General features: G+C 44.0%; 3 protein-coding genes across 3 annotated transcripts; all 3 read left to right on the top strand.

The window, feature by feature from the left end:
- The first annotated feature begins 7,272 nt into the window (after window positions 1–7,272).
- On the top strand, window positions 7,273–8,514 carry LOC117592533 (putative gustatory receptor 59d). The gene is made up of 2 exons (XM_034286393.1): window positions 7,273–8,301; window positions 8,362–8,514. The coding sequence occupies exons 1-2, from the start codon at window positions 7,273–7,275 to the stop codon at window positions 8,512–8,514; spliced, it is 1,182 nt and encodes a 393-aa protein (XP_034142284.1).
- A 156-nt stretch (window positions 8,515–8,670) lies between these two features.
- Window positions 8,671–9,936, top strand: LOC117592386 (putative gustatory receptor 59c). The gene is made up of 2 exons (XM_034286097.1): window positions 8,671–9,699; window positions 9,760–9,936. The coding sequence occupies exons 1-2, from the start codon at window positions 8,671–8,673 to the stop codon at window positions 9,934–9,936; spliced, it is 1,206 nt and encodes a 401-aa protein (XP_034141988.1).
- Window positions 9,937–17,841: 7,905 nt separating this feature from the next.
- On the top strand, window positions 17,842–21,681 carry LOC117591910 (paired mesoderm homeobox protein 1). The gene is made up of 3 exons (XM_034285306.1): window positions 17,842–18,389; window positions 20,830–21,026; window positions 21,154–21,681. Exons 1-3 carry the CDS (start codon window positions 18,113–18,115, stop codon window positions 21,487–21,489), a joined length of 810 nt encoding a protein of 269 aa, XP_034141197.1. The 5' UTR covers window positions 17,842–18,112; the 3' UTR covers window positions 21,490–21,681.
- The last annotated feature ends 902 nt before the right edge of the window (window positions 21,682–22,583 follow it).

Genomic DNA, 22,583 nt, shown 5'->3' with positions numbered 1-22,583 from the left:
AGTTCTATTAATAGCTGTGGCCGGGCTGCACACAGTAGATATACGTTTAATTATATACATATATACAAACATCTGCAAGTGTGACATAAACCAGAATAATTGAAGCATAACCTTTGACTGAACTCGACAGAGTTGCCTGTGGCCTGCTCTGTAATGTGGCAGGAGCAGTTTATTTGGGTGATTTGATGATCCCAGTCAAGAGCATACTTTTCATGACTGTCAAAAGAAGTTGTTGAGTATATAATTGTTAATAAATCTGTACTGAATAAACTAATATTCTCGTATATCTTAAAAGGATGTATACTTAATACAAATTATTTACTGTGCAGCTCCTCATTCCACACTCCCATCTATGCACATTCCTGTCAGTAGCAAAGATATAATTTGCGCTCTCTATTTTCAGTACATTTGAGTGGATCACTCAGCGCACATTCTACGTACTTAAATGTGCGCTCACTTAACGCATTTTTCTATTCTCTTATGCTGCGCTGCATTATTGACAGCTTATTAAATTGATTTCATTTAGGACTTGGCAAACATGTCATGCTGCATCGTCATCATCGACATCACCAACAGCAAGCAGCATCCTCATCATCCTTCTGAGAAGCAACGTCAGGAGTATAGTCAGCCAGGAGCAGAGCACGAACAAGTTTTGCTTCACAAAAGCTCCCGCTTTCGCAACGCTCGCTCTAATAGGAGCCGAGACCCAACCTTCCCCCACGCTCTTGTCAAGCAGTTGCTGACTTTTTATTGCGTGTCTTCCCATATCCCATACACCTTACACTCCGCGTCGCCTGCTCCCCTTGGCTGCGTGTGTGAGAGTGCCCCAAGTTAAGTGCTCATAAAATATTTGTAAATGTTTGAGCTGATGCCAGAGCGAACGGGAGAAGAAAAAAACTAACCGAAAACATTTTAAAGCATACTTACGAGCCTCGTCGACTCGGGGGCCTGTCAATTTTCCCGGATCCTAATGCTGTCAATTAGGGCCTTCTAAATTGTTAAGCACTTCCCCTACTTTACCAGTTCCCGAAAAACAATGATCCCATGAGCCGGCACAAAACTCACTCTCAAAACCAACTTGGCCACACAAAAACCGTAAAATTGTTTCTCCTTTTTATTCATTCCGGATTATGGTTGAGGTGGTTTGTGTGTCTGTGTGTGCTGGTATATAAGCAATATTTGTATATATACTAATAAGCTCTAGAGCAGAACTTTTTCTTTTTTGGGGCAAAGTTTTAAACAAATTCATTAGCCCAAAAAGCACATCATCTATTTTTTGGTCTCCTCTCAAATGTCACATCACAAAAGTTGCACCCCAAAAGGAAATAGTCAGTAAAGTGCATCAAAAAAAACCAACCATCAAGGACTGGAATCTTTGTGGCAAAACTTGAAACAAAACTTGTGTAAGTAGCTTAAAAATCAGATTATAATATGTTGGAAAGGATTTAGGTTGTGAATCGTGATTAAGTTCTGGTAAAGATTGGCCATTCTATCAAGAATCGACTCTACACCGCACATACAATCTAAATCGCATCACGGAATTTCCAATACAAGTACCAAGCTTCGCTAGCAATCAAACATTCGATTCCCTAAGGTCAATCGTTGGCCAGGGCAACGAGCTGACAACTGCAGAAGATTGCCTCTAATAAGCTTCCCATTACGCTAACCCCGTTGACACAGAAACCCATCAGAGCAAAACTCTGGACCAGTGCAATTCCAGGGCCATCACCTGCTGCTGGATGGTCAGTGGGTGGCTTGAAGGATGTGCAGCCGCTTGTGGACAGCAGAACTGTTCAATCGCTACGCCAGACAAGCAAATTTCTTTTAAATCCCATCATAAAAACACACGAAACTCTCCACAAATCCAAATACTGTAAAAATACAACATTTGGGTCACTTTTCTTTACTCCTCGTTTATGTTTTTTTTCCACTATACCGGTACTTTTTTGTTGGTCCATCGTTGGGTTTTGGTCTCAGTTTATTTTATGGCAGCTTTCAAAGTTTTTACTCATTGCCGTGGCTGTCAAGACTCGCAGCGGTTCGGGATGGCAGGGCATGGATAGGGCTGGCAGGGAGATGATGGGACAGCTGGATGAAGCCAGTGGCCAGAAGCAAGTCTCTACGAGGAGTTCCAGCTCTTGAGGTGGCAATAAAATAAATGGCAGCACTTTCGGTTTTACACACACACACACACACACGCACACAGAGACCCGAACCCTTCTCTGCTGCCCGTAACCTCGAAAAAAGGCAATTTGGAAAGGTGGAAACGTGGAAAAGCGGAGCCTGCAGTGGCCATATATCAAAAGACGAAAGAGTAAAGCACATAAAACCAACAAAACTAAACGAACGTGAGATGTAGAGAGATCGGACAGACTATGAGAGAAAGGTTGGAGCTGGGAGCTGGGAGCTAGGAGTTGGGAGTTGGGGAGATGGCAGATGGAGAGAGATTTGCTGGCAAGTTGGTTAGCGGCAAATATTTGTGGTATTTTCAGTTGGCCACTGAGTGGTTTATGACTTGTCCGCTCGCCTCCGTTCCTTGGCCACCAAATCAGACCTCACTCTGGGGTATTTTGCACAAGCTCTTCACCCTGGATGGGACGCTCAGGTGAAGCGCTTAAGACGAATGCTCCACCACCATTGTTCGGAGAGTATTGACAATGTTGTTTAGTGAGAGAAAAGCAGTGTAAAGAGAAAATGTTATTTCTGAAAGGATTACCAAAGGCTTTAAAGTAAAACCCAGCGAAAAAGGAGCTCTGAAGAAGCTGGTGACATGAAAAATGAATTGCAAGCCACCGAAAAAAAGGCAAGTTTCCCAACCACACACACAGGCACACACAGGCACATGCAAAGACACATGTGAAGTCATCGTCTCGCCGGCGTAAAAATATGTGAAAAATGAACGGAAATGCCGCAACGACATGGCGGAAATGAAAAATGCACACATGTACATACATCTGTGTATATGTATGTATGTATGGATGAATGTATGGTTGTGTGCATGACTGAATGCCAGGAAAATGGCGGCCGCAACACCCGACGAACTCAAATCAAAAAGAAATGCGAAAGAGGGTGCGAAGTCAAGTCAAGTCAGTCAATGGGAAAGTCAGCCCTGAAAGTACATTGTAATTAATGATGAGGCAGAAAGCGAATAATCGAGAAGCCGCTCCCCAAAAATATGAAATTTCAACGTGAATATATAAATAGCATATGGCGGAAGGGAAGGCAAGGAAGGAAGGAAGTAGGAGACTTCCGCAAAGACCAAACCCCATGTCGAAGCTCTTTAAGCCACTTACGGAAAACCGACATGCTCGTACACCTCAGCAGACACTGACTCTTGGCAACACCTTTATTTCAAGCAATTGCAACGGCTAGCAGAAATTTCAACATTTTCCGCATTCAATTTAATTGAAATTCCATGTTCACACATAGTTTATGGCTAAACAAAGCCGATTACATTAATTTCACACCACCACAAACCAGATGGCAAGGTCAGAACTCGAACACAATGGCAGCCGAACGATAAAAGGGTTCCTTAATTCCAATCCTCAGGAAGGACTGACAGACAAAGTGGCCCGGAAACTTGTTGAGAGAATGCGAATCGAAAAACTCCCACACCCACACACACACACACATAGAGACCCATGCAGACATCCTGTGCGCACACACATAAACACCCACAGATACTCGAAAGCCACTCAGTCAGGTGTTAAAACTAATTTACGACAATTTGACCAACAAACAACAAAAGTTTCCAGCAGGACCAGAAGTAGAAAGAGTGTTCCGAGTGCTCCGCATATTTCACACGATGCCTGAAAAGGGTCCACAGAGCCACATCCTTCACAATGACCACAAAAGCATCGCAAATCGAACAGAAGCCATGTCCGGACAAGAACTCGAGCCCAAGTCTAACCACAACTTGATCCCATTTCGGCTGTGAATTTTACTCACTTCTGACTGCTTATTCCTCCTTTATTGCATTCCTTTAACCCCATAACATATGGACTTGAGTCAGTTCTACAGCGTTCATTATTCGATAAGAAAAGAAGATATGTTTTTGGGTTGTTTTTTAAAGCGAAATTAATCAGACCCACACACAGACGCAGAGGGATAGGGTCCACAAAAATGATACAACACGAATAAGTGCAATTCATTATGCTTAATTCTGCCGAGTCAGTTTTGGATAATTAGCATGTAATTAAAGCAGACACGCCTCCGGGGATAAAAGAACGTGGCAGGGTATAGGGTTTCGGCTAATGATGATGAAGCTAATGCATATAAAACGGCGAAAATACGAGACTCCTTAACAGTGTTTTGAAATCTGTAATTTTTGGTCAAATTCACAAAATATCCTGAAAATTTAAGAACGCCGTAAAGTTAGTTTAAAATGTTGTTGGCATAAGTTCCTAATGGGATTAAAATAGGATTTATTGCAGTATGTGTGTGAAATCCTCATTCAAAGCTGAACTAAAACGAAATCAAAAGTAAACTCCTTAATGATTTGCCAAGCAGCAGCTCTAATCCTCCAGTTAATGATTAACCAAAGAAACCTAACCCCATACCCAATCCGATTCCCATTCCCATGTTCATTCATTTACCTTTATTCATTTAATGAATTACCAAATCCAATTCAAACATTGCAAAAAGGAGAAGTAGAGAAACCATCTCAGAGGAGAAGAGTCCGTGGTAAAGGCAAATGGAAAGTCATTATGATACACATTTGGGCTAATGAGATTTTTTTATGGCGATGCCTGGAAGGGAAACCCGAGGCCGAAATGATAGCCACACGCAAATGTCTTCTTAATTATTCACAATGAACGAATATGGCTGTAAGGTGAGAAGAGTAGACGTTTTGACACCTTTATGGCTCAATAAATTGGACCAGAAGCAAAGAACTAAGAACCTCTGGCACGCCAGTTCATTAGAAACTCACACGGGAGTCGCTGATATCGCTCTTGATTACATTCAGGCCCACTCAAGATGTCGAAGCCACTCGAAGCCACTCGAAGCCACTCGAACCCACAGAGAGATGGCAGCGACCTGGAGCCCCAGACGACTAAGCTGTGGGCACGTAGTTTACAATTACCAAAGCTTCGGACTCGTTAGTGCCTGAATAGTTGTACAAGCAACGGCCAGACAGAGGTCCCCCTCGCTGCATCCACCCAGACAGGGTGGGCGGTGGGGATTCGGGTAGCATGCCATTAGTGGGGTATCCTTGGTTTCCGCCATCGCAGCAGTCCCCTTCGATGTCTGCTTATGAATAATGTTTTAATTTTCAACCAGGCGAATTTGCCAACGTTCTTCGGCATTCGTCCTTCGCTGGGGCAGGGGAGGCTCTTGGCACGCAATTGCATGTCAAGTGCATATGATTCCCGCACAGAGTCTACTGCCAGTCGAGTCCCCTCCACTCGACACAACTCCCGACTAATATGCGAAAATTATGGGTTGTAATGTAAGAGGTACTTTTGCTTCATTTTTTTTTAATGACATCCAACAAACGCGGCATGTTTCTTCGCCCACACAAACGCGACATTTTCCCCCGTACCAAACCAAAAAACGGTGATGTGAATGTGGTTGTCCCTCAGCCAGCCACACGAGGATGTGAGTGTAGACGCCGCAGATGGTGATTAGGAGGTAGTTTTGAGCACCAGCGCGAGGATAAACATTAGAAACTGTCGTCATTTATATTAATTAATGGCGTCTGCACTCGAGTTGCAGGGAATTCAATTTTCAAGATGACTTCGGCAACTTTATACGAATGTCAAAGAGTCGACTCGGGTAGCAGGCAGCAAAGTTTCATAAATGTCAAGAAGAGACTGAAGCTTTTCTAGGCAAACGTTTGAACTGTATACAAATTTTGCTTGGAGTGTCTGAAAAATGCTAAAAGTTATATTTAGCTGGCTCTGCCAGTGTTGAAAGTCTATGATACATAATTAGACTGGCATTTATGCATCCTCCTGTTTATGCTATCCTATTTCGATTCAATGATATAATAACGGAATTATCCTTAATCAACTGTCCGACGTCATGCGATTTCTGGTGCCACCCGCAGCTATGCAACACATTCTGGTTGAGTGCTGCATGCATTTCCATGCAATCAGAAACCATTTTCAATCCGCATCCGTTTCCTGTTTTTCCATGGCGGTCGCATTTGTGAGATGCGAATCTGTATGTGTGTTGGTGTGTGTGTGTTTGGTTTTTTATGAAATTTGATTTGTCGCCTAAATTCACAACATTTTTGACACCCGCCATGCGCGAAATTGCATTTTTGTTGCAGTTGTCACATTTTTTGTCGTATCCTTCCATTTGACAGCATGACAAATGCAAAACTATAAAAATTCATTCGGATTTCCCAGCCTGGTGCTGTGGCCACAATAATTTAAAATTAAAGACCCAGTTAGTTGGCCGGACACAATTTCCGATGATATTTAAAGCAGGACTGACACTGAGCGACACTTGCATTTTGGTTGGATGGCCTTTGGCACTTTGGCAAACTCTTGAGACATCGCTGACATCAGCCACAGATGGCGACCTGAGGGGCTTCCTCTCGCTTTCTTGTGCTGTGTTTAATATGCACTTGAGAACGGGGAGTGACGAGTGCACGTCGAAGTTTCAGTTTCAGTTATGTGTGCCTTTCAGAGAGGGTTATACCTATACCACGCAGCTATGCTGCTGCTGCGGGCTTTTCACTAAAAATAAGTGTTGAGTAAACATTCTACGGGCATAGAATTTCGCTGGTGCAACATCAGCAGCACCATCCTTATCCTCCTCCTCATCCTCGTCCTCGTCGTCGCTGACATCTTTGTCCTCTCGAAATAGGGCCATGTTTGTCAAGCTATGAACTGTGGAATCAAACTGCAAACAAGAAGCAAACACAAGATGTTTAACACTCTGCACAGACTTTCGCCCAGAGGGTAGGTCATGTGGGGGTACCACAATCAATCTGTGGTCGAGTAACACGCATAGGGGGGAGTACAATGAAATCATTGGAATAATAGTTTTTCTATAAAATGCTGTGCGGTTACGAAGTCGTTCCTATTTCATGAAAATATCAGAAGGAACAATCATTACTACACACTCAGATTAGCTCCTGCATTTCACTATCTATACGTACTGTTCATGGATACACCACAGCCTAAACTCATTCAATAAATTTACTGATTCTAGATAGTCTGCTTTCATCACTTTCCCTAATGGATCACGGCCAAAAATCAGTTCATTAGCCTCCGCCCAAGTACAGTCCAGACAAAACCAGTTAACATTTATTGTTTCGCAATGGTAGACCTAGTGAAATTCTGTGTGCGCATCGGCTACCTATACGGACGCTTTACCGGTACGCTTAACTTTGAAGTCGACTTGGAGACGGGTAGAACGCGCGTTACAAGAAGAGCAACCATCTATTCAGCATTTGCAAGCCTGTTCTTGATATCCATCCTGGCGCACCACTTTAGGCCAAGCAAAATAACGTCTGAACTGTGGAAAAATATCAGTTCGCTGCATGAAAGTGTCTTCTTGATCGTCTCATACCTGCGCGTATCCTGCGCTCTAGCTGCCTTGGCAAGTCGCTGGTATCATCGTCGTCGGTACATACGACTCATCAGCTCTTTTCGCCGCCTGTTCCTGAAGAACCCCGAGGTTATGCGGGTCTGCCGCCGTGGCTTCATCTCAAAGTGCATTGTAGGCTCTGTGGCCGAGATTATGCAGTTTTTGGTGGCCATCTTGATGGTGCGGGACAAGCTCAGCTTTGCATTGCTGCTTGGCATCTGGGGTGTAATGACTGTGACCGCCATTATAAATGTAGCCATAACGCAGTATTTCTTTGGCCTGGGAAATGCGCGGGGCCATTACATACTTATAAACAGGAAGCTTAGAGCTTTGCTTGGCGAGGCCCAGTCTCTGGGACCTAGGCGGAAGCGTCGAAATGGGGTCTTTATCACGAAATGCTGTTTCCTGGCCGATCGATTGGATGAAATCGCCCAAACCCAATCCGAAGTACAGGCGCTGATCGAGGGCATGTCGAAGATTTATGAACTACAAATTTTATGCCTGTGTCTCACCTATTATCTGAGCAGCGTGGCAAACATCTACGTACTGTTTAGCTTATACAAGTACAGTGGCATGACAGAGACTTGGTCGAAGCTTGGACTGATGGCGTCGGCTATTTTGTTTGTATTTTACTATATCGATTGCGCGATCAACTTGTACAATGTTTTCTATCTATTGGATGCCCATCAGGAGATGCACAAGCTTCTGGAGCAGCGAAACCTCTTTCCGGGCGCTCAGGATGAGCGACTGGAGTCGGCCGTAAGTGCTGCCGTGACTTCTGGCACCAACAATCCTATCCTGACCTTTATTTGCTTTCAGTTTGATAGCTTCGAGCTAAGGCTGGCCCGCAATCCGTTGAATCTAAAATGTTTTGGCCTATTTCGATTGAATCGATCCACTGCATTTGACGTGGGTAACTCTATTTTAATCAACTCTGTACTTCTCATCCAATACGATATGCAGAACTATTGAATAAACCATTTGTGTGCCGCCTGATGCAATTTATCGTCAGCCCATTAGCCTGCTCCCCTAGGTCATGTCATCATAATATTGATTGGATTGGATTGGATTGCCTGCCAGTCCACCACAACTGTAACTCCTCCATCCAGTCTCCTTTAGTTGTGCACTATGGCTGACATTGTTTGGTTGGTTCAGCGCTTTGTCTACCTCTATAGTCGATTCATGGGAGTGCTTAACTTTGAAGTGGACTCGCGCACAGGCCGAGCGAAGTTTACCCGCAGAGCCACGATCCTGGCGGTGGTACACAATATCAGTCTGATTTGGCTGCTATCCTTCCAGCTCCTTCACGACGATACAGCAATCTGGAAAATGAACAGGGGCAAGTACCTGCACGAGTACGTCTTCCTGCTGGTGACTGCGGTGCGGCATTGTGCAGTTCTGGGCACGTTGGTGAGTCGTTGGCGAAACCGTGGCAAAATCCTGCGCATTTGGAATCGATTATCCCGCTCGATTCAAGAGAGGCCTGAACTGATACCTCTGTTTAGCCGGGAGCTCATCGTGAAGTTTGTATTCGCCTTTATGTCGGACTGTCTGCACATCGTATTGGACCTGAACGCGCTTCGAGAGACACCCGGTCCGGCTCTAGCCCTCAAGATGGGGGTCTGGTGCACATTCGCATCCATATTCGATATGATCGTGGCCCAGTACTATACGGCCATAATGCAGGTCAAGGCTCACTATAAACTGATGGAACGGGAACTCCGTGAGCTGCTGAGGGAGACCCGGACCCTCTGTGGCAACAGCAATCGACGGGGCGGTGTGTTCGTGACCCAATGCTGCGCCTTGTCCGATCGGCTGGATAGGATGGCGCAGACGCAGTCTGAGCTGAAAGCGCTGCTCGACAGCATGTCGGAGATATTCCAGATACAGATCTTCAGCATGACCATCGTCTACTACCTCTCCACCATGGGCAACATTTACTTCGCCTTCTGCACGATTAAGTACAACACTTCCGGACTAGCCGCCTCACACTGGGGACTACTGCTAATAGTCATCTCCACCGCCTTCTACTATGCGGACAACTTTATAACCATCTTTATTGGATTTTCCATACTGGACTCCAATGCAGAAATGTCAAAAATACTACAAGAGCGGACAGTGTTTGGCGTGGAATTGGATGAGCGCTTGGAGGCATCGGTAGGTTTCGATCGTTTTGATCGAAAATACCGTTTAAAATGTTTACTTTGGCTTTTGCAGTTTGAGAGCTTTCAATTGCAGCTGGCACAAAACCCTCTGGAATTCTATGTTATGGGTCTCTTTAAGATGGATCGTGGCCGCTTTGTGTCCGTGGCAAACTCTATTATAACCCATTCCATTCTACTGATTCAATGGGAAGTTCAAAACACTTATACCAGGATACAATCAAATGGATAAGAGAAGGAAAGAAAGGAAAGCTCATTAAGACAGACGGGCATATACTTTATACTTTATGGGAAATGGGTAGCCACAAATATAGTATAACTCTACATTCTGTGTAGAAAGGTATAAAGAGAGTAAAGCTTTCTGCTCTGCAATTTTGGCAGATGAAGCTAGGCAACAAGTCAGACGGAAAGTCAAACAGACATGGACTCAACTATTGATCCATCAAGAAAGGTTTGATTCTATGTGTTACGCACATCACTTTGACCACAAATCTGTTATCCCCCGTGCATAACTCTTCAGGGTATAACAAGAGATGGCTCGTTGGCACCAATGAAGTGACTGTGGAAGCGACGAATGTCCACTGCTGGGTTGAACACTAAATTTGCATCTGAGAGAGTAATTGTACCAATGGAATGTGTAATTGTGGCCAAGCAAAAGCGATAATGGCCGTTTCATGCACTACCCGAGGGTATATCGGTCTCGCAGTAGTGGGTAATGGAAATTGGCTGGCCGGGATTCCTTTGTATCGCCAATTGCCAAGCATTTATAAGCCTGGAAACTTCGACATAGCTAGAACGATTCGAACGACAGTGACAAATCCAGTGACAGCATCAATGCTTTGCCGCAAGACGAGCAAAATAAACGAGCTTCCATTCAATTTGCCCTCGCAGTCCCATCCGCTTAGCATAAGTCGCAATTTAATCCGTCTCCCGACAGCCGGGGCACAATATGCAGTGCCAACATCGGGACAGGCAGCGGGACAACAGCACAGACAGACAGACAGACAGACACACAGTCAGATAGATGGTGAAACGGATGGAACTAGAGACATTTCAGCATAATGCATTGCCAGTTGCTGCTGCAACTCCTCTCGAATCTCGTAGCTCGACATCTAAAACTAACAGCATCGGAGAGGAAACACTTGAAGTGGGAATGTGAAGAGAAATGGAAATGGAAATGGGAAGGATAGTTAGGTTAACAATGAAACATTCTCAGCATCAATAGAGTTTATCGATTGAACAAGAATCAAATTGCCATATTGCCTGCACCGAAGATGGTTGCGGCAATGGGAGTACAAAGCGTTTTATTCCATTAAGATACTAGTAAAATAAATATCATAGATTGCAAGTTATTTGTTCATAGATTCCAAAATAGACAGGCCTGTAGTACAGTAGTTCTTATTCTACTTTCCTTCCGCTTTGCTGCTATAAAAACCAAATCTTAGGACTGCTCAAATGTGGTCTCTTGTGCAGATAATTTGGTAAAAAAAAATAAAAAAGATGAAATAACATTTTCGCGGCTCAGAGGAATCTGTATGCCGCCACATCTAACACAATTCTCGGCTAACCATAACTTACAAAATATGCAAAGGAGGAGAGGCTCAAAAATTCATAGGAAATCCCACAGCAGCAGAGCACAGAGACAGCAGGAGCACCAGCCCCACCAGCCCCACCAGCAGCAGCAGCAGCAGCACGAAAAAATGAAAATTAAATTGAATTTTCAAACGCCACGCTCATAAATCCAAATGCCAAGGCAAACGGAAATGCAGCCGAAAAAGGAAACTTTTTGTAGTTTACTTTTGCCGCAGGCAGTCCAGGCCCGGCCCCACACCATCAGCTTTTACAGCAGCGAAATTGTGCTCAAACATACTCGGAATCATAAATATTTGATTTTCTTACATTTTTACAACATCTCGCTGCGAAATGCGACTTGGATCGGATGTGTATGTCTGGCAGCGGAATCTGTGGCTGGGTCTCGGCCAAAATTGATAAGTTTTCAATGATTACGCTCCGAGATTGATATAATTTGTGTGCAATTTCGCAGCAATTGGCAAATGTCGCGTACGTGAGCCATAAGATGACATTTCGTTTGCCCTGAGACGAAGTAAATTGAAAATCAGAATTAAGCTGCGAAAATGCTTTCCCTCCGAGCTCTCACAACTAGCTACCAGCTTTCGCAAGGGTTTCATTAAGAGGCTCACGGTTAGTTCTTAATCGGTAATGATGTGCTCTATAAGGTAAGTAAGGATTCGCCTGTCGGCTGAGTTTTGTGCACATATGCAGATGTTCTCACATGTGCACGGGTCCCGTAAACACTCTTTATGGACTTTAAAATTTATGTTTTGTATACACTCAGCTGGTTGGATGCTTTCCTCGGGCAGTAATCGTATGTTCTGTACTCGTATTTGTGGATATGTTGCGGTCTTTTTGGTTTCGGCGTGTGAACTGCATTTTATGAATTTTTTATGGCTTTTAATGTACACACACCTGGCGCCATCTAACGCTTACTTCGGGCAGCCCAACGACACTTGGGCGCATGGACATTCAGGGCAGGAACTGAATGGGACAGGACGGGGAGCGTACGGTGGGTACATTGGGCCATAAAAAGCAACAAGAAGATATAGGGGAAAGAACAACACACCTTTTATATGGTCGCCCATAAAGCTGTTCGCCCCGAAATCTGCTCACGCTTCTGGGCCGTATTTCATCTCGACCTGGACTAATCCATCGCCGTGTGGCTTTTCGCCAAGGCATCCAAGGAATCCCCGCATGAAATACGCGGTATCCCAAGCACTGGAGCAAAAACTTTCCCCTTGATTTATATCTTTCGCTCTCTGTGAAACTTCAGGCCATGCTAGCACACCGACTCATTAATATTTGGGCCTGCATCGCAGTCGGTTATTGTGCGAATGCTCAGTTGTACATGTACATGAACGCAGCTCGAAGTGCATTTTTAAATAATGAGCATGTCTGCCTCTGTCCACCACAAGTGGTGGTCGTAATTTTATTAATCAATGCGACAGTTGCAGCGGCAAAGGCATTTCTGAAGTGCAGCTCAGGCGTGTGACTGAGTCCACTGTAAAGATAAGTAGAGTTCCATTCATATTTCACGGGATACTCTTCAAGAAAAATAGTGTTCCTTGCTATTCGGACAAGGGTTGCAGCTTTGTAAAGAGTCTTCAAACTTTGATTTTTGTTTAGAAAAAATAATAAATTTCCCTTTAAAACGAGTACAAATCTGAGAGCTTCACCCATCCGGAATTAATAGTTGATCTTTCACATTATCGTAGAGCCATTTCTAGTCATTGTAAAGACACTCCTCAAAAACTTGGCCCACATCAATTGAACTGGAATGGAAGGATACACTAGGCCTTACACACAGCTGACATGCTTGGCATGGACAACAGTGTCATCCACTAATGGGGGCTGAGAGATAGAGAGCGGATTCACTTTCGTTTTTTTGTGTTTCGTTGTTTTCAATTTCCATTCGACTTCGTTCGCCGAACTCCGCCCCTTTTGTCGTTCTGATAAGGCACTGGAAGCTCTAATTGCATCTGATTGCAGCGACAGTTTTTCCCACCAACTGACAGCTGCAGAAGACGGATGCGGAAGAGGATATACGTGTATAAGGATGAGGAGACCGTTCGTTCTGGGTTCTGGCTCTGAGTACCCGTACATCCGTTTCGCATCCGTTGATTTTCAATTCGCGTAATTTCTTTCTTGCTTGTTTGCTTGCTTGGAAGCACTGCAGAAGCACAGCGCACAGTGCACTGCTCATCCGGGTAAAATCGTGAGTGAAATTTAAATGGCGCTGACTGTGCAGCTCACTGAGCGACAACTGAGCAACAACGATAATACAATACAGCGGAGTGCTCGATTGAAAATGTTCAATCAACAAAATGTCATTCCTTACGAACAAATTGTCGAAAGTGATGCCCAAGAAATGATTGAAATTTGATGAGACTTTACCAGCTCTTCACTAATAGGATGTTCCAGTATGGAACTTATTTCGGCAACAATTTGCATTCCGCAAAATGAAGCTAATCCTTTTTATCCCTTTCACTAGTAAGCCCGGAAGCCAAATTTTCAAGCAAATTTTGTTTCCATAAATTCAGAGCGAAACGGAAGAGCACACAGCACGTATGGATTATGATGCTAAAGGGGGGTAAATCTGTATGTGTTGCTTGAACTGACCACATTTTGTGGTATTTTTCGTGTCCTGCGGTTGTGTTTTTGATCTCCCTCTCACCCTCTCACTCTATGCTGGTGCCATGCAACACGGCAACATTAATTCCAATTCCCAGTACAGAGTTCATACAGACTGATGAAAGAACATTTTAGTGTAGTGAACGCAATGCTCTAGAGCCCCACACAGAAAATACTAATTAAAATGCATTAAGCAGCGGCTCAACGAAACAATTGACAAACCATTTCGGGCCAGTAATCAGTTTCAATCTCAGCTGAATAAAATATTCAATGGAGAGCTCGGCCTAAAAGTGAGTGAAGTGTGGAGGACTTGAGAACCGGCAAAAAAACACAAATGTTTGGCATAAAAAATGCATGAATTATGCAAACCATTTAAGAGAGAAACAAGAAGTAAAAATCGAAAAATCCCACACATTTCTGCCTTAGTCAAAGCTGTGAAAAATTGATGCCGACAACTGAACCAGCAAGTTCTTTGCTCGGCATACCGTATCCTTCCATGTCCGTCTTTGTGTGTAAGTGTCTAAATGGACATCTGACCGGGAGTGCGGCCTGGAGGTGGCCCCAAAATCTCTCAACATAGCTTTTAAAACTTGGCCCTTCCCTCTCTTGCAACCAAATGCCACTGGGCTGCTGTGGGCCTATGAAATATTCATGCGTTTTGTATGGTGCCAGGGCAAAGAAAATGAAAACGAAGTCGGGGTAGGCGAAAGTGTACGTTACCAGGCCTATGCCATATTAAAAGTCAAGAAGCTTTTGCGTTCCGTAATTAATGTAAATCCCCCTTTACTTTCCGATACCCTAGCGTACCCAGTTGCAGCCTCGGAGTGACAAGTGGGCTGAAAAGTTTGCAACGGGGCAACACACATTCATTGGCCATCAACTATTTTCAGCTTCGGTTGAGAGTACAGTCCAGTATGAGATATAAGTCCTTAAATTGTGTGTTCCCGACAAAACAAATCTTTATATTATAGTTCTATGATATCTTATTTTATATTTTTATGTTTCTATCTATATTTTCGCCACTAGGTATCACCATATTCCATACCTCCTGGACTTTTGGGAACCTTCTGTCAACCTTCTTCTCCCATATGCACCCTGTAATTGATTTTCTGTTTACGCAATGGCCCAAAAAATTGGACGTGGACAAGCGAAAATGTGTAGTGGGCGTGGCAAAACAAAAAAGCAAAAGTTACGCCTGCCTGATGCTTCCGGTTCTTTCTTTTTGTTATACTATTTCCATTTGCCATCAACTGTTGTGCTTGCTGATACCTACACTAGTGGATTTCACTAGAGAAATCTAAGAACTAAACGCATAATTGATTGACACCCAGTAAAACCTAGAGGTATTTTAGTTGTGGAGTCAAACTTTAAGGGTACTTTTTGATTTACAGAATTAAATAAAACAATTAATGGAAAATAATTAGTATTTTCAGTCAATTTATTCCAACATAACCACGCCACGTTCAATTCTCTAATGGGTACCACAAAAGTTTCTATGCTACATACAACTTTTTTGATATTTTTGCTGGGCGGAAAGGAAGACAGAGACTAGAGACGAGACGCAGAGCCTCAGAGAGAGAGAGAAAGCGACTGCTCCAGAGGGGCAGGAAGTCCGACGGAGCGGGGCACATGCCAACACTTGTTTTCTGTTAAGTGATTTAGGCAAAACTTTTGCACCCCTTGTAGCTCTTTCCGAAGGAACTTCCCTGCCCCAGCCCTAGTCCCAGCCCCAGAAAGAACCCTCTCTTGGATACTGTCAGAGAGCGTGTGCCATTCGTGTCTGGCATTTTGGGCTTAGACGACACCCTTGACACAGACGAGGGACAGGAACGGGGATCGGGACCGGGATGCATGACGTTGCCGTAGAGCTCTTGCTATTCCAATGGCTGGTTCTGCGGTTCGCTGCCGCTTCGACGTCGGTTTGGTAATATTCTGAAATACATCGGAAATGTTTTACAAAACTTTCGCGATGTGAGCAACAAAAATAACAACATTTTAAACGCTTGCCACATAATCGCCGTCAAGTGAAATTCATTTCGTCGACAAACAACATGAACTTCAAAGGAACTTGGGCAAATCCCTGCGCTACCCTCAAAGCTGCCTCAAAGGAAATTGAAATTGTTAAACTAGAAGAGCTGTCAGTCTGGTTTAGCTACTCCCATGAATGATGTACAGCTCATGTATAGGTTGTAATTGTATAAAAACATTCCAATACTCGTAGCACATGCACATACATATTTATCACATAATAATCGACATTACCTGAGCTCATCCGGTTGCCTTCCAACAGCCAGACAAGTTTTGTTACATTCCCGCCATTTGACAACATTAAAACTGTCTCCTCAAATTCTGACTTGCCAGAAGAATTTCTCCGGCACAAAGTTTGTCCGGGTAACCATATTACACGGATAACACCCGCAGAACACCGGCAACAGCACTGCCACGCGAGAAATGCTTCGTGACAAAGAATTCCAGTAACGAAAAGCGAAAGAATAAAGTGGCAGAGCCAGTGCAGCTTGGCTTGGAAAGAGAAACGTTTGCGGGATAGAATACGAATATAGAGCAGTAGAAAACTTTGAAGTTTTATTAAAAATACACGCCGCAACATTCCTCAAGAACTTTTCGCACACGAAAACGTGAGATAATTTAGTAGAAGCGAACCGGACGGGACTGAGTCCTGGCTGCTGCTGCTGCTCCTGCTCCTGCTCCTGCAGCAGGTGGGGAACATTGCCGAAAAACCGGCAGCAAAGTGTCAAGTAGTTTGGATAAACTTTTGTGACAGCTCAATTTGGAAGGGAAAATGTATGTAAGGCATTTTCTCCAAGCCCCAACTAAAGTGAGAGAATGCCAACAACATTAGAATATTAATAGCGAGCATATGCCTGGTCGACTAATGAGCATGACTCGGGGTTTTTGCTGCGGGGAATAGTTAGAGGTCTAAAATAAAACCTTGATGTGGGTTGTGTGTCAAGAAAATGGTGGATTAAAGTCGTGAAGTTTACGGGCATAAGGCATAGTTAAGGTCACCAAATACAGAACATTCAGAAAACTGATTGGTATCATGACATTATACATTTTGAGATAAACTTCATGGGACAACGTATATACCACGCTATCGATAACTAGCAGCAACACACATTGGTTGACAGCAACATGGAACACAGAAACCCCAATGAGACACCTTTCGAGGTAATGATAAACACAGCTGAACGAACAAACTGAAGGATCCCTGAGACATGCACTTAGCTAAGCAGTTGCAGCCTCCTTCCGACTGTCAGCCTGGCATCGTTGGCAATCCACTCGCCTCGGGCATTATATTGTTGGGGGGGAAAATTAACAACATGTTGTGGTTATGGAAATTAGCTCTGGAAAGATGACAAACATTGTGTGCGTGCCAAGATTTATGCCCTGATGTTGCACAAACTACTTCAGATGCACATCCTGCACGCTGCACCGAAACCGAAATTGGAGCAACGCCACAAACACACACACATGGCCAATGCCGGTGCCGGTGCCGGTGCCGGTGACTGTGTTGACAGCCAGGATACAGGACAATGGGTGCTGTGTGTGGACAAACCCTCCGGCTAATTGGTATTTATTGCTACTTAAATGCCCAAAACTTGTTGCTACTTTTCACCTCGTATTTCAAACAATTTTCCACATACATAAGTACATGCATACATAAACCAGCGATGCAACGGCAACGCCCCCAAAATGTCGGATGGAATAGAGCGAAAGGCAAGACAAATCGGAGCAGCAGACCAATGGCAGATCTGCGGCTATAATTAGGTGCAGTCAGAACGAGAGCAAAGATCTCGCAGACATATGTTTCGTTTTCCTAAGATCTTGGGATCGTTTTGGGATCGTTGAGCGAGGCCAGCGCACACACTCTTTTGACTTTTGAGGCTAATTTCAGTGGGCACACGACTTTGGCACGGTTTAGTATCGTCGCGACAATTATCGTAATTAACTCGTTTATGTGTTGTGTGCTAATCCAATTACCAAGTTCGCGCAGGATGCCCCCAATCTTGGCGAGCGCAAATAAAGGAAATTAATTCAATCATCGCTGACAACTAAAGAATTCAATTTGACTCTCAAATACAATCAAGCGAATACCCACCTAAATATCAATCTGTAATTTGGCGCAAGTGTTTCTACAAATTGATTTGAAAGTGAACAACCGAAAATCGATTCGTTTGGCCATGTTGAACTATCAGCCACAATTACACTCGCTGCCCGTCGGCACAAACAGCAATTTCTACTACGGCCCGACGGGATCACATCCACTGACAGCCTCCGGTGAGTCCTATCCATCGCATGCGGCGCACAACCTCGAGGTCGAGGACAAGCTGCATGATCGTGAAGGGAGTGTCAGGGATCTGGAAAAAATGCATCGATTCTCGGTGGATAATCTCATCGAACTGAAGCACGATGCCTATGCCAAGGGCAAGCTCGCGATGGAAATCAGCAACAATTACGGTAAGTAAAAGTTCCAGAAGAAAGAAGTTCCGATCATTTTTGGGTAATGGACTCCCACAAAATGTATTTTAAGGCGATTAAACGTTAAGTGTTTGCCCATTTACCACAATCCCTTAATGTTATCAACTATGTACATATGTGTAACTAGTACTTATGGGTGTGCAAAGGAATGCCTAGTGCCAAAGGTGTCTTACCGCAGACATCCTGTTAGATATTCTCCAGTAATTTGTGAGACTTAGCGCGAATATTCGGGCTAATTCATAAATGATAAATCCATTTGCAATGCGTGCTGAGAAGCCGTGACTTTATGACATTAACCACACAAGTGCATAATCATAGACGCATTATGTACACATGTACATACATATGTATATATATTTTCTTTGCTGTTCTGTGCAGTGATGTGCGTGCGTGTTTTGTGCGGACCACTCATGGATGACAATTAGGTGCCAGATGTGGGCGACATTTGCACATTTATGCCGATGACATTACCGTCTCGCAATGTCATATTCGTGCAGTTTTTCAACTGCGGTTGTCTGCCCCCACATATGCACTCGTGCACCTCCATGCAACCCACAATCAAAACTGTCAACATATTACTGCCTGTTGTCATATATTCAGCATTATATACTATATGCCATGAAGACCTAATGCCATGGCTCTTCAGCAACTCGCGCAACTCTTTCAATTTGTAACCAATTCTCATACACTTTTTTCCCTGCTTTTCCCTTACTCGTCGGCTGGTGTTCGCTTTCACTTTGCTTCTTTTTTTTTGTGTGTGGCAGAGGAAACATTTCCGAGCCGACAACACTTCAACATTGTCAACATGACAAAACGTAATCAAAGCTGACATGATATTCCCTCAGTGGCCGCATGCCTTTGAAGCGGTCCGAGGACGCAACTCGGGTACGGGTAGGCCTCTTCCCTCTTTACCCTCCTACCCGAGTCGGCGGCGTCAGCGGCAACGTCCACGACTATAATTTCCAAGTGGAGCATATAAAACGCCAGGCCCGGCCCGGCCAGGCCCGTTGTAACCATTCCCAGACGGAGCACGCACCCAGCGCTCTGCTCTGCTTCGCTCTCTGCGTTTATTTTCGTCGCTCCATTGGATTTTTTAACATGCCGTTCTCATCCCTAGTTCAGTACGTTACGTACCCCTCTCTCTTACTGCGTGCATAGTATATCTCTCAGGGAAATCTGATTGAGGTTTCCCTTTCGATTTGTTGGTTTTTTATTAAGCTGCAACTGTTTTTTATCGCTCGTTGGCAATTCAAATTAAATATCTTCCTCCCATTGCTCACACTCCCCGGGGACATGGGTTGCTGCATTTATCTCTGGGTTGTTCTTCTCTCTTATTTTGGTATAGTTTGTCTCGGTGTAGTACTCCGAGCTGATCTACGATGCATTCCCAACGTTGTGGACAGCTTGCTGACAAATTGAGACAAATGGCGTGGGTAGGAGCAGTACATGGGATGTTGATGGAGACAGTCATGGCGGTGGGCCACCATGGAGCAAGAAACAAGACCTGCCTGGCTGGCGACGCAGCCAGAAATCAGGGGAGCGCCTGTAAGCAGGCGGGTCTGCGGAGAGTGTAGAGATCCTTAAACAGAAGGCAAGCCGGAGAGCTAACACAAAAAAACTAGCTTGAAGGGTTTCCAAAAGAGTTATCGATCGCTTCTATGGATTATAATTGCATTAACACTCTCTGATCATTTAATATGCATTATTAAAAGGCTAACAAATGGCAAATGAATAGCTTGTTGCCACTAGCTTATTGGTTAATAATTATTTATAAAAACCATTTTTGTGAAAATTCACGTTATATAGATGCTTGCTTGCAACGTGTGGCAGCGGCGCCTTATCCAATTATAACCAGAATAGATATTTTCAAGAGAAAGAGAATTATATTTTTCGTCAAACGATTTCCACAAGAAAGAAAATTCAATGGAAAATCAATTAACGGTAGCTAGAGGAGCTCGCTTACGACCGCTTAATGTCACAATTTCACTTTAATTAATAGATCGTAAATTTGTTTGTTAGATTGTCGAACGGAGACAGTGGCATGAGGGACAGTGGCAGCGGTACCAGCGTGGAAATTAGTATACAGCTGTCCGCCGATGTCGTCAAAAGATATTTTATGGTTCATGCCATTTGTTTATGACCCCCACAACTTGCCCCAGCACCCCAGCAAAAGGATCAAACGGAATGCAAAATTTTATGTGTTTTTCCATAAAAGTAACGAAATTTCTTAGCTGCTGCTGGGGCTGGGACTGGGGCTGGGGCTGCTGCCAAATTAATTGATATCCGTTGGCACTTATCGATTATTTACGACGCGCCGCTGCATTGGACAAACTTTGCATTCACCTCCAGCCAAAACCCTAAACTAAAAGAGAAAATTCTCAATTTAATGGCGTCTTGATTGCTCTTCCTTCCGTTGCAGGCGGCGGTGGCGGCCCCAGTGGTTGCACCAGTCAACTCTCGACGGGACACTCGAGGAAACCGCGACGGAATCGCACCACCTTCAGCTCCGCCCAGCTAACGGCCCTGGAGAAGGTGTTCGAGAGAACCCACTATCCGGATGCGTTTGTGCGCGAGGAGCTGGCCACCAAGGTGCATCTGAGCGAGGCACGAGTGCAGGTAAGATAAGGCAACTTTTAAAAGCTGCTTGAAAACTATGGATAATTTCGTAGTGATTAATCCAGTGCACCATATCGAAAGCCCCTTCGTACCTCTACTAATAAAGCTTTGAACACCTGGCTTCTAGGTTTGGTTTCAGAATCGCCGCGCCAAATTCCGGCGTAACGAACGCAGCGTGGGCGCTCGTCCGCTGCTGGACAATGCGCCACAATTGGTGCCAGCGCCGCTCAGCAATAACATGCACAAATATGCGAATTTGAGCCACCCACCGCCGCCGCCACCACCCGGGGCGTATGCCCTTAACTTTGCGCCGCTGGAGCTGCGCTCGTGCCAGAACTATACGAATTGCTATGCGGGATTTGGGACTAATCCTTCGAACGGCAACGGCATGTGCTCCTTCTTTGGGGCCACCAACTATTGTGTGGCAGCGAACTATGCCAAGAATGCTTATCCGCCGCTTTGATGACGATGACGACAACGACAACGACGACGAAGACGATGGCCCACCATGGCAATCATTTAATGGGCCCCATGAGGTTACTTTCAATTAGCTAAATTGCATTAATGTTTAAGCGTGTGTTAAAAAATAACATACGTATTTACCTACCTGACTAATATTTATATTTATACGATACTAAACGAAATGTGACATACTGAAGAGCACTAAAAAATATACATTTAACAGATTCTAAGCGAATGTTCCATTGATGTTTCCTCTTGGGGAATACTTAAAGTATGCAAGTTTAATTTTAATTAAACTATAAAAGCGGCAAACAGTATTCGAATTAGCTATTCATTTCATGCGTCAATTCTGCTAATTGTGGAACACTTTAAAATGAATTATTTAGTAATTGTTTTCCTGTCTCAGTGGAAAGCTGACTCTCTTATGTATCCTGCATTAATATTGTATCGGTTTTTGGTTTATAAATCCCACAAACTATGCTGCACTTTAATGTGCAAAGATATCCAATTCAATTCTACATTTGAACTCCGTGGAATTCATCATCCAAAAGTTTTCCATTTATTAAACTGTCAGTGGCGTATGAAGTTGACATGGCTTATTTAATTATTTACTTAGTAATATGATTTAATTAAAAATGTATATTCACAGACAGACACTCACACTCACACTCACACACACCAACACACACAAGACCGAGAACAGCTCAAGGGTTATGTTTCGTGTGTGTGCGTTTGTGATTTTTCACCCGCATGTGTTAATTTGTATAATAAAACTTAATTAAAGTCAAAACAAATAAGCAGACGAGCAGCAAGAGAGAAACCAAACACACACACAAACACACAGAGGGCTGGGGAGGGTCGGGAAAAGTTTGCGGGCAAAACCACAAACGTTGGCAAGGCGTAGCCACAATCAAAGTAGATTAAGATTGCGGCCAAGTCGGTCTTTCAACGCAATTAAAAAGGACAGATTGGCAGTAGAGACACAATAAAATACTATAGAATGTGCATTGCATTGTGTAGCTCAAGGATCCAAGCAAAAAAGAACACTCAGCTCGAACGCATTCCCAAAAGTCAGAGAGAGAAACACACACAAAA

This window comes from Drosophila guanche, unplaced genomic scaffold (genome assembly GCF_900245975.1).
Source record: "Drosophila guanche unplaced genomic scaffold, DGUA_6, whole genome shotgun sequence".
Taxonomy (NCBI): Eukaryota; Metazoa; Arthropoda; class Insecta; order Diptera; family Drosophilidae; genus Drosophila; species Drosophila guanche.
Note: the sequence above shows the minus strand (reverse complement) of the source record. Positions and strands in the feature narration are given on the sequence as shown.

What these genes read in the sequence shown, in the direction of transcription:
- LOC117592386 (XM_034286097.1), top strand. Translation starts at nt 8,671, where the DNA reads ATGGCTGACATTGTTTGGTTGGTTCAGCGCTTTGTCTACCTCTATAGT. An exon ending in ATGAGCGCTTGGAGGCATCG is followed by an intron (nt 9,700 to 9,759) that starts GTAGGTTTCGAT and finishes TGGCTTTTGCAG; the next exon opens with TTTGAGAGCTTTCAATTGCA.
- LOC117591910 (XM_034285306.1), top strand. Translation starts at nt 18,113, where the DNA reads ATGTTGAACTATCAGCCACAATTACACTCGCTGCCCGTCGGCACAAAC. An exon ending in GGAAATCAGCAACAATTACG is followed by an intron (nt 18,390 to 20,829) that starts GTAAGTAAAAGT and finishes CTTCCGTTGCAG; the next exon opens with GCGGCGGTGGCGGCCCCAGT. An exon ending in TGAGCGAGGCACGAGTGCAG is followed by an intron (nt 21,027 to 21,153) that starts GTAAGATAAGGC and finishes CCTGGCTTCTAG; the next exon opens with GTTTGGTTTCAGAATCGCCG.
- LOC117592533 (XM_034286393.1), top strand. Translation starts at nt 7,273, where the DNA reads ATGGTAGACCTAGTGAAATTCTGTGTGCGCATCGGCTACCTATACGGA. An exon ending in ATGAGCGACTGGAGTCGGCC is followed by an intron (nt 8,302 to 8,361) that starts GTAAGTGCTGCC and finishes ATTTGCTTTCAG; the next exon opens with TTTGATAGCTTCGAGCTAAG.